Source organism: Bos indicus x Bos taurus, chromosome 19 (genome assembly GCF_003369695.1).
Source record: "Bos indicus x Bos taurus breed Angus x Brahman F1 hybrid chromosome 19, Bos_hybrid_MaternalHap_v2.0, whole genome shotgun sequence".
NCBI classification, from domain to species: Eukaryota; Metazoa; Chordata; class Mammalia; order Artiodactyla; family Bovidae; genus Bos; species Bos indicus x Bos taurus.
The window spans coordinates 52,078,300-52,089,199 of NC_040094.1; the positions used below are offsets into that span (position 1 = coordinate 52,078,300).

The following is a 10,900-nucleotide window of genomic DNA, read 5'->3' on the forward strand; positions in this document are numbered from 1 at the left end:
TTCTCCAGGGGTGTGACTCAGGGCCTCTCGGCATCGCATTGGGATGTTTATTCATGAGTTTTCATACTGGCGCACACCGAGGCTGCCTCAGCACCAAGAAAACAAGCAACTGGAGCCTCCGGCCAGGCTTAGGTGGTTTAATGAGTTTTATTTATTTGATAAAAGTGTCAACGTTGTGATGGGAGAAAATAAACGCAGCTCCAGTCCTCATTTCAACCCTGTCAGAGCCCAGAGGAGACTGTCTCCGTGGAGGAGACAGCCACCCAGAGCCACTGTGGGGGTGAGGCCGTCTCAGGGTGAGGGCAGGGGCATCGGGCAGCGTGGATGGCCTCACTCCTTGAACTTCCACTCCTGGCGGCACATGGGGCAGTGCTGCTGCACCTGCTGCGCGTTCAGCCACTTGAGGATGCAGTGCATGTGGAAGCAGTGTGAGCACTGGCCCCACACCAGCGGGCAGTCGTCACCCGGCACCTTGCCTGTGGGAGGGACGAGAGGACCTGTGAGTCACCCAGAGCACAGGACAAGTCCGACGGGGGAAGCATGCCCACGGTGGCCTCAGGGCTCAGAGAGGACAGGAACCTGGAAGGAAACCACAGGCTCAGCTGAGCAGCCACCTCTATATGAACCTCTGCAAAGACCACCCAGGCTGCTCCCACCTCCACGCGGGAGCTCAGCAGCAGCAAGAGCTCTGGCCAGGCCTGAACCCCCGTCCACTGGCCTCCCAGGGCCTGGGCCCATCTGCAGACACACCGCAGCTCTGCCATTTGGCATCCGTGATGCCAAGAAGGTTACATCAGTGTGTCAGGGCGCCTGCACAGGTGACCTGCCTCCGAGCGGCAAACCATTCTCTTGATCAAGGTGAGGTGAGCCGGAGCCTTAGAAACTAGATGTTGCTATCGCCAGGCAGTAGGGACCCAGTTCAGTACCAGGAAGCAGGTCGGGGACACAGGGGCTTATGGCCCAGCCCATCGGCCACTGGGAGTGACGTGGCACTGCCTCCCGTTTCCTCCCCATTTCTATCCTACCTGAGGTCCAGAGAACCTGGTGCTGGCCCTCCAGCCCACACACCTGCATGTGCTACCACTGTGAAGAGGGCCTGGCATCAACAGAAACAAGTCCCTGGCTTTTAAGAATCTACAAAACCCCATCACATAGCTGGTGCCAGCAGAGCACAATGTCCTCCCCCAGCCACGAGCAGGTAAGGTCCCCATGAGCAGGGGGAGCTGCAGCTTGCTGCCACCACCCTCTAGGGGGGCCATTCCCCCAAACCATTGCCACAGGGCCCCTCATGCCTATTAAGCGTGAACCAAATCCAGAAGTCACTAGGGCACACAGTGCAGCAGCCAGATAAGCTGGGGTGAACAGGAGACATCTTGTCCACAAAGTAGTTCCTAAGTGCTGGCCTGGTCACATGTGGTCCTGGTCGTCTCTCTTGACACCAGACACAGGGACAGGTGACTGTACGATGTGTTAAACAGATAACACCATGGCGAAGCCACATGGCAGTGCTCTCAAGACCTAATGGAGCACCTACTCTGAGCTGCACAAGGGGCCGGAAACCTGACCTGAGCGCTTGTCCAAGCCTCACAGTGCTCCGCAGTCTCTATCATGCCCCCCGACATACCACCGACAGACGAGGCCACGTGACTCCCAAGGGCAGCTGCCATGGCCTGAAGGGAGCATGCCGGCCAGGAGGCTGGTGTGGGTGCCAGGTCTTAAATATCCTTCAGTGGCTGCTCAAAACCTGCACCTCCTTCCCAGTTCAGGAGCAGCCCTTGCCCCACAGTGGTACATTCACCCTATGGAGTCAGACAGATGGGCACTGCCATCTTCTTACTCTCTTGTTTGGGGCAGTGTTTCTCAATTTTTTTTTTTTAACTTTTTATTTTGTATTGGGGTATAGCCCATTAACAACACTGTGATAATTTCAGGTGAACAGTGAAGGGACTCAGTTACACATATACATGGATCCTTTCTCCCCCTCAAACCCCCAATCTTTTAAAAGTAATTCTCTCTAAAACAAAACATCATTCCTTTTCTGAATCTTTTACAACAAAACAACCAAAAAACAATTTACCTGGAAAATACAAAACCATCTAGCTCACTCTGCTTCCCAGGCCAGGGTCGGGGGCGAGGTGGACAGCCCTGTGCCAGGAGCCCACAGGGTGTGACACCTGATTTCTGTTGGTTCCCACCCCGACCCCACCCCACCCAGGGTCTTTCCCACCTCAGCAGAACTACGCTTGCAATCACCCCTAACACATTAGAGCCCTTACAAATAGAGGATGCAAGAGGATGCACAGGGGCCAGCTAGCCTACTGGCAGGAGTACCCTAGCCATCACGTCCATTCGTGGGGAATCTGACACCACCTTCCATGCTGATAGTGACTCATGCTAAGTGTCGGTGGGATCCTCTCCATAAGACTTTCACTCACAAAGCCCTGAGACAAGGAGCAGGTTTATCACAGTCTGAGTCACTTTGGATTCTTCGTAGGAATTTCATCTCAGCAGAGAAATCCAGCATCACTTGATCTGTATAGAAGGCACCCTGGGCTGACCAAACACTTCGATCATTACAGCTGGCTCACAACCAGCAAGTCCAAAGTTCAGCCTCTAAACCCCGCCCCCCCCCCCCCCTCTTCCCAGGAGCCAGCACACCTCAGCCAGCCCTACACACTGGGTTCCACAAGCTGCATGCAAGCCCTGGTGCCATCTTTGACACACAGGCTCACTCACCCACACTGGGTCAAGGGCATGACCACATAAATGCTACCCTAGGACTTTTCTTTTCAGAAGCCATATCTGCTGCTGAGAAAGTTGCAAGTACCTACCCATAACCTGTGTTGTAGCTTTGAGAAAGGGTGGTGTTAGGATTTCCCTGGTGGTACAGTGGATAGGAATCCACCTGCCAATGCACGGGACATGGGTTCAATCCCTGGGCCTGGAAGATTTCACATGCTGCAGAGCAACTAAACCCGAGCAATGAAACCACTGAAGCCTGTGCGCCTAGAGCCTGTGCTCCGCAACAAGAGAAGCCACGGCAACTAGAGTAGTGCTCCCTCACCTAGAAAAAGGCTGCATGTAGTAACAAGACCCAACTGAACCAAAAAAAAAGGGGGGGGGCGAGGTTTTAAACGGATTAAACCAAGCCAGACCTTGTGCTTCTATTCTCTCTGCCTGTTACATAAAACCTCATCAAGTAGAACCAATCACTGATTTCCTAAGATTATATACCAGCCTGATTAAATCAGGATGGACTAGCCCCTAGGTGATGAGATTTCCTCTCACCGAATGTAAAGATTTAAGGCTAGGATAAAATTATATTTGCACTAAAATTCAATTATTTGAATTTCACTGTAAGCAAAGATCTAGTACTATTTTGATGTTCACAGCCCCACAGGACAGGCCTGGTCATTGACTTCTCAGTGGTCCCCAAATCTCACTTCTCTCTTGGGAACACCTTCGTTCCCTAGGCAAAGCCTTAAGAGCCTTCCTACTGCTTCTAGTTCACTTGTGTCTGACTAAAAACTAAATTCACTGGTGCAAAAATCTCCTTTTGACCCAAATACTTTCACTTCACAGAACACACTGGAGACAAAGTGAAGTGAAAGTGAAGTCGCTCAGTCGTGTCCGACTCTTTCCTATCCCATGGACTGTAGCCTACCAGGCTCCTCTGTCCATGGGATTTTCCAGGCGATAGTACTGGAGTGGATTGCCATTTCCTTCTCCAAGGGATCTTCCCAACCCAGGGATCGAACCCAGTTCTCCCGCATTGTAGACAGACGCTTTACTGTCTGAGCCACGAGGGAGCAATGCAAAAAAGCCCAGCAAAGATGAACTCTGATAAAACCTGAGGTCAGGCATTTTGCAAGACAACAGGTTCTGAAAGAATCAGATGTCTACGGGGAATTCCATGGTGGTCCAGTAGTTAAGAATCTGCCTTCCAATGCAGGGGATGTGGGTTTGACCCCTGGTCTAGAAACTAAAATCCCACGTGATCCAAGACAACTGAGCCCATGCAACACAACTAGAGAGAAGCCTGCCCAATGCAATGAAGGTCCCTACGCAGCCAAAAATAAATAAATAAAAATAAAAACAAATAATTAGATGTCTAAAACGCGATAGAGAAGTTGAAGCAAGACTATTCTAGATTAAGTAGTGAAGGGAAAAAGTGATCACACCTTGGGTCTTGGCTCACACCACCCAACAACAAAAAGACATTTGAGGACAACTAAAGAAATCTGAACAAGGACTGGGAATGAGGGGCAACGGTAAGAAATACGTTGTCTAAAGTGACAACAGTGCTGGGTGAAAGTCAGCACTGAAGTAGGGCCTCACATTTAGCATTTACTATGGCTTCCCTGGTGGCCCAGTGGTAAAGAACCCACCTGACAATGCAGGAGACATTTAGCATTTACTTTAAAACAGCTGGGCAAAACCCACCAGATATGAAAACGTGTTATTCATCATTTATGTGCTGGATTGAGGGGGAAACCTTGTAACATTACACTTTTTTGTTGACTTGAAATTTTCAAATAAAATGCTTGAACACATCTTTGTGTTCCACGTGTCTCATAGTGACTTTTATCAGGATAGCAAACTGTGCTCTTTTCCTTACAAAACTTTTGACAGGATCTTTGTACAAATATGGGCCCAAATAGCCTGGCTTTTCTCTATCAACTTTTCTTGGGAAGAGGAAACCAAACCCCAGAAACGCTGTGCAAGTACTTCTGGGGACACGCCAAGGCCAGATGATAGGCACAGCTCGAGAGACAGCGGGCAGGGGACACTCACAGTCCGGGCAGCAGCCATTGAAGGCCATCCGGCAGATGCCACAGTTCTCGTCGTTGGCTACCCAGAGCCAAGTGGCCACGCCGTTCCAGCATTTGATCTTCACCCTCATGGCGCGAGGAGCCTGCGAGGAGGGAAGAGACCACCCGGCTGTGCTGAGTCTGCAGAGCTACGGCACCTGGAAGCCAAAGAAGGGGTGTCGCCCCGAGGGTCCAGCGTAGGCAACAGTGGCCGCCGAAAGGCAGTAAGAGCTGTCTGCAAGGGGGCTGGGGCGGAGGCCGGGTCCTCGGGAAGCCCGGGAGGACCGGTGTTGGTCCTTCGCCAACACCGCACTTCTGCCCCGGCGTACGCAGAAGGGCTCGTCGGCTTTCTTTAACAACCGCAGAAACGCGCCGTGCGCTACTTCCGAAAGGGCTGACGGGGCTGAGTAGATGGAGACCCAAGCCCGCTCCCTACGAGGTCACCCCGGAAACAACCCAGGCGTGGGCCGCACGGGCCGCACGGGCCGCACTCACTCCCGCCGCGGGACTAGGGTGCGGGTTCCTGGTGCGGTGGGGGAGGGGCAAGGGAGAGGCGCCACGCTCGGCCACGCCCCCAACGGCCGCGCCCCCGCCGATCTAATCGCGCGCGGCACCACCCGCCTTCAGTTGGCAGCGCCGGCCCCGCGCGGGAAGGTACATAAACGCCTGTGGCCGCGGCTCGGCACTTCTCAGAGGCGCCCGCCGAGCTCCTTGGTTCAGTGCGCACGCGCGGCCTCGCCCTCTGAGACGCCGAAGGCCCGCAGCCAATCCGCGGTCGCTCTGAGGACGCGGCACCGGAAAAACCCCGAGCGGCGCTGGAAGTGACGCGCCGACGTGCTGACGCGCGGGCTCGAGCCGAGGCCGATTCCGCGCCCGCCATGGCCGACAAAATGGATATGTCTCTGGACGACATCATTAAGCTGAACCGGAGCCAGCGAGGCGGCCGCGGCGGGGGCAGGGGCCGCGGCCGGGCCGGCTCCCAGGGTGGCCGCGGCGGCGGGGCCCAGGCCGCCGCGCGAGTGAACCGAGGCGGCGGACCCATTCGGAATCGGCCGGCCATAGCCCGCGGCGCGGCGGGCGGCGGCGGCAGGAACCGGCCGGCGCCCTACAGCAGGGTGAGTGTGGATACCGGGTGGCGGGCCGCGGCGAGGGAGCGAACCGGCAGGGCGGCGCACGGGCGACCGACCGGGCGGCCGGCTGACCGACTGACCGACTGGGCCGGGGGTCGCGGGCGCCGGCCGGTTCGGCGGGCGGGAAGGTCGCACGCCTGCCGGGCACCAAGGCGGAGACCCTGGCGGCCTTTGTCTTAGCAGGGCGCCCGGCCTCACGGCTCTGGGGGCTGAGGGGCCGTTGGCGCGGCCGCCCCGGTGGCGGGAAGTCGGTTGGAGGGAACCGAGAAGTTGCGGGACGTGTGGCCTTGGCGGCCGGGTACGGCCTGACGCGGGCGAGAAGCGGGGGCCGCGGGTCTGTCTCAGTGCCTGCTTCCCCGCCGTGATGGGGGGAGGGTCTTGCTGTGGCCGTGAGGGCGAGGGCGAGCCCTGGAGTGAGACTCACAGACCTTTTTCTGTTCTTGTGTTTTCTTTTCCCTCAGCCGAAACAACTTCCCGACAAATGGCAGCATGACCTTTTCGATAGCGGTTTTGGGGGTGGTGCCGGCGTGGAGACCGGTGGGAAACTGCTGGTGTCAAATCTGGATTTTGGAGTGTCCGACGCTGATATTCAGGTAAGGGACTGGAGTTTCTTGGTGGGCGGGTCACTCCGCACGGAATTGGTTGTGGCGTTTGGGACTTGGCCCTGAATCCCCCCACACACCTTGGGAAGACAAGCTCTCCCAGGCACCCAAGGGCCAGCCACTGTTCCCTGTGAGGGGCTCCAGGAATGCAGAGCAGAGGTTGAGCTAGAATTGAAAGCCTGACCAATGTGTCAGTTTGTGCTGGAAGACAAGACCCCAGCTTAGTCTGGGGCGCTGCCGTTCTTCCTTGCTAAAACGTGTTCTGTAGATGAAGGCACTCTGCCCAAGCTCTTCTGACAGAAGCTTGGTTGAATGTGCTCCGTTTCTGTTCGTGGAAGAGCTAGGCTACTTGCTTTCCTTACGTTTTGCTTGTTTTAATGGTTTGTTGGGAGGAGAAAGTACTTCTTTTGTAGAACTGACAGCATAGAACCAGGATGGTGCCAGCGTCACTCTGGTTCCATTTGCCTTAAGCCCTATGTCTTACTTAGAATTTCATCCCCTGTCTTCTCACTTATCCTCACCCCCTGGGTTTTGCTAGTGGCATGATTCTCAAACATCTTTGGTTGAAGCCTCTTTTTTTTTTTTCCTCTCTCTTTCCTCCCCTTTTTCTTTTTTTCCTTTTCTTTTTTTTTGGTTGAACCCTAAAGGCCTTTAAACTTGCTGCCTAAAATGGTTAAGTAATGACATCTTGGGGGTCAGTCCAGGAGATGGCTGGGCAGGGTACTGGGCCTCCCTGGGTTCAATTTCCCAGAGCCCAGCCATTTACTTTGCCTTGGGAGGACAGAGCAAGGCCAGTGAGCACTCACAGTGTCTCAACACTTTTTTTAAGGTGGTTTCTGGCATCCACTGGAAACCGCTTTTGGTGAACTCCACTTCCCGCTGTGTGCCTGCGGCCGGAGTAGCCCCACACTCTGGGTTCCCTCTCCAACTCCCAGCCTGCCTGAGGTCAGGGCAGTTTCCATGGCAGCGCTTGACTTCAGGCTTTGCGGCAGGCTTGAGTAGGAGGAGAGGGAAAGGTGAGCCAGAATCTGCCCTGGGGGAGGGGCTGGGTCAGGGCTCCCAGTCAGAGGGCCCTTGGAGCTGGTCCACAAGTGGATAGAGCCCCTTGCTCTGTGATCTTGGCCTTGGCTGCTTCTTGGCACAGTCCTTGGGTGTGTTGTAAATATTCCTTTGTTGAAGAAGATAGCAACTTAATATTTGCCCTTCATTGGTGGGCTTTGTGATCCTTCACCTGCATCGTGGTAGAGATGTCAGGTTCCCAAGTGGGCAGGAGCCCTCAGGCCCAGCTGCTCCGGGAAATTGCTGTCCCACCTGTCCCATCCCATACCCCAGGTCCCACCGCCACTGCCCTGCCCCACCACATGTATGTCTTCCTCCCAGGGAAATACCCCAAAGCAGTTTACACTTCCAGGGAGTGTCCCTGGGCCACCAGAAGAAAGATTGCTTTGCTAACAACTGCTCTTTCTGACTCTCAGGAGCTGTTTGCTGAATTTGGAACTCTGAAGAAGGCGGCTGTGCACTACGACCGATCTGGCCGCAGTTTAGGAACAGCTGACGTGCACTTTGAGCGGAAGGCAGATGCACTAAAAGCTATGAAACAGTACAACGGCGTCCCTTTGGATGGTGCGTTTGAGATTGGACCCAGAAAGGCTGCAGCGCTGTAGCTAGTTTGCGGAGCCAAAGGCTGGCCCCATCCCTGCAAGAGTAGGGTCCCCTCTGCTTGAGGACACTTTGTGTTCGCCCCTTTGTCTCTCTTCCACTACCACCTCTCATGCTGCCCCACACATCTGGACCAACCTCTTGTGAATCCCCATCCAGCAAGCTACATCCCTCCCCTCCTTCAGCTCCTTCCGGAAGATTCACTTCTGTGAAGCCTTCTCAGAATCACCATAGTACAACTCTTGAGTGCGGGGCTGTAGTCGTAAAGACAAAGGTACCTTTCTGCTCCTGGGCACCCCGGACGCCCGACAGACACCCACGTGCACTGGATGAGAAGGAGCGAGGAGGCGCTGGTGGGGCTGTTCTCCCACCAGCATTTCCAGGCTGTCCTCTCGTCGGGAGCATCAAGATGCACAGTGTCCCTTTCCAGTGCTTGCATGGAGGCCAGGGTGCTGCCCCTAGCAGGCTTCAGAGTCCTCTAACAGGAGCTGGCCCTCTTGTGTTCTCTGCCACAGGCCGCCCCATGAACATTCAGCTCGTCACCTCACAGATTGACACGCAGCGGAGACCTGCACAGAGGTGAGTTCAGGGCCTCTCTAGTCATGGCTGACTTGTGGGGTGTCTCCTCATGCTGCAGGTCTTCCCAGGCATGTGAGCAAAGTTTCCTTTTCTTGCTAGTGTAAACAGAGGTGGGATGACTAGAAACCGTGGTTCAGGAGGTTTTGGTGGTGGCGGCGGCACCCGGAGAGGCACCCGTGGAGGCAGCCGGGGCAGAGGCAGAGGCACCGGCAGGAGTTCAAAGCAGCAGCTTTCCGCAGAAGAGTTAGATGCCCAGCTGGATGCTTATAATGCAAGAGTAAGTCACAGAGGAGGGCTGGGTGAGGGTCAGTCCCAGACCAACTGAGAGGAGGGCCTCATTTTGAGTGAGCACCTCTCTTCCTCTGTTTCAGATGGACACCAGTTAAACAGACCAGCAAATCCGTGCATGGACCAGGACCCAGAAGTCTCGTCCGTGCTCCCTGGTGGGAGGGGGTGACAGACTGGGGCTGTGTGGCCAATGATGGATTTGTTTCTTTTGTGTTTTAAAATAGGATTTAAAATTCATGTAAAGGTTTCTTTTTCCTTTTTTTTTTTTTAAATTCTGAAACAGACCTGTTTTGTACTGAGTTATTTTTGGGATAACTTTTACTGGTTGTTGTTGTGGAGAAGGTGGCGTTTTCACCTTTGCCATAATAAAATAGAAATGTGTGTAGAACTGGAACTGTTTAATTCATCCCATTTTCAGGGTCCTCACCTGGGCCAGAATGCTGGTGTGATCTGGTAGGCGGGAGGGACGTGGGATCTGAGGAGGAAATGAGGCGGGCCTGCTGGGCACATGGCACCTGGCCTGTGGGTTGGAGTTCTGCAGGACGATGCTGGCTGCCACGCTGTTCCCACAGATCCAAACCCCTTTTTCTCATCCCCTCATCCCCCCTAGGTGGGAGGATATGGAGCAGTGGTCCTCCACACTCAGCCACCTGTTCATTGCCTGTACTGCCAGGTGAGGGGCGGGGCAAGGGGGGGTGCCCTGTGCTTCTGGCCAGTTTCAGGTGACTGCTGGGTTGAGCTATTCCTTTCCTTCTCGTGCTCTGGTTCTCAGAAATCTAGGTTTAGTAGTTCTGACTTTGCAACATAATCCCCACGTGTTTTTCGTCTTTTGTGTCATGAAGGAAAGATCACTGTATTCAGTGTTTTCTTAATTATGTACTTGGACATGTAGCTAGTGGGAGCTGTGGTAGAATCTCATTTGACTCACAGGGAACTGGGGGGGCGGGCAGACAGTGGTGCCCATCTGGACCCCTCCTGGGACAGACAAGAGCAGGATGGTCATGTTACTTGCTCGAATGCTGGTGTGACCTGCCATGCAGTTCTATGGTTCAGGAGGAGCCAAGATCCCTGGGGTGTGGGGCATGGACATCTCTTTGGGCCTCCCCTCCTGAGGACATGCTTTTGAGCCACTCAGTTATGCCTACAACCCAGCTAGAGGGAAACTGGAAAATTCTTAAAGAGATGGCCCACCTTACCTGTCTCCTGAGAAACCTGTACGCAGGCCAAGAAGCAGCAGAACCAGACATGGAAAAACAGACTGGTTCAAAATTGGGAAAGGAGTACTGTCAAGGCTGTATGCTGTCACCCTGGTTATTTAACTTACCTGCAGAGTATATCATGCAAAATGCCAGGTTGGATAAATCAAATCAAACTGAAATCAAGATTGCTGGGAGAAATATCAACAACCTTAGATATGCAGATGACACCACTTTAATGTCAAAGTGAAGAGGAACTAAAAAGCCTCGAGGGTGAAAGAATGAAAAAAGTTAAAACTCAACATTCAAAAAAGAAGGTCATGGCATCTGGTTCTATCACTTAATGGTAAACAGAAGGGGAAAAAGTGGAAATACTAACATTTTATTTTCGTGGGCTCCATAATCACTGCAGACGATGACTGCAGCTCTGATATTAAAAGACTTCTTGGAAGAAAAGCTATGATAAACCTGGACAGCTTATTGAAAAGCAGAGAGAGACATCACTTTGCTGACAAAGGTCCATATAGTCAAAGCTATGGTTTTTCCAGTATTCATGTACAGATGTGAGTTGGACCATAAAGCTGAGCCCCAAAAAACTGATGTTTTCAAATTGTGCTGGAGACTTGAGAGTCCCT

The 10,900-nt window shown here is 53.7% G+C and overlaps 2 protein-coding genes across 6 annotated transcripts; one reads left to right on the forward strand and one right to left on the reverse strand.

Moving 5' to 3' along the window:
• Positions 1-123: 123 nt before the first annotated feature.
• Positions 124-5,549, reverse strand: ANAPC11 (anaphase promoting complex subunit 11). 5 transcript variants are annotated; one of them, XM_027517906.1, is made up of 3 exons: positions 5,433-5,549; positions 4,795-4,915; positions 124-476 (listed from the first exon to the last, which is right to left on the reverse strand). In XM_027517906.1, exons 1-3 carry the CDS (start codon positions 5,469-5,471, stop codon positions 331-333), a joined length of 306 nt encoding a protein of 101 aa, XP_027373707.1. In that variant the 5' UTR covers positions 5,472-5,549; the 3' UTR covers positions 124-330. The 5 variants fall into 5 exon arrangements, 4 of the variants coding, with proteins under 4 accessions (XP_027373707.1, XP_027373709.1, XP_027373710.1 ...); XM_027517908.1 differs by having other exon boundaries at positions 4,795-4,969; positions 5,433-5,539; XM_027517909.1 differs by having other exon boundaries at positions 5,307-5,538.
• Positions 5,539-9,457, forward strand: ALYREF (Aly/REF export factor). The gene is made up of 6 exons (XM_027517899.1): positions 5,539-5,926; positions 6,403-6,534; positions 8,019-8,166; positions 8,718-8,781; positions 8,881-9,058; positions 9,153-9,457. Exons 1-6 carry the CDS (start codon positions 5,690-5,692, stop codon positions 9,165-9,167), a joined length of 774 nt encoding a protein of 257 aa, XP_027373700.1. The 5' UTR covers positions 5,539-5,689; the 3' UTR covers positions 9,168-9,457.
• Positions 9,458-10,900: the final 1,443 nt, after the last annotated feature.

Excerpts from the sequence above, each read along its gene's own strand:
- ANAPC11 (XM_027517906.1), bottom strand. The coding sequence starts at position 5,471 with ATGTACCTTCCCGCGCGGGGCCGGCGCTGCCAACTGAAG. Across the intron at positions 4,916-5,432 it reads GCCGGCGCTGCCAACTGAAG|GCTCCTCGCGCCATGAGGGT; the intron begins GCGGGTGGTGCC and ends CCCTCCTCGCAG. Across the intron at positions 477-4,794 it reads CAATGGCTGCTGCCCGGACT|GCAAGGTGCCGGGTGACGAC; the intron begins GTGAGTGTCCCC and ends TCCCTCCCACAG.
- ALYREF (XM_027517899.1), top strand. The coding sequence starts at position 5,690 with ATGGCCGACAAAATGGATATGTCTCTGGACGACATCATTAAGCTGAAC. Across the intron at positions 6,535-8,018 it reads TGTCCGACGCTGATATTCAG|GAGCTGTTTGCTGAATTTGG; the intron begins GTAAGGGACTGG and ends TCTGACTCTCAG. Across the intron at positions 8,167-8,717 it reads CAACGGCGTCCCTTTGGATG|GCCGCCCCATGAACATTCAG; the intron begins GTGCGTTTGAGA and ends TCTCTGCCACAG.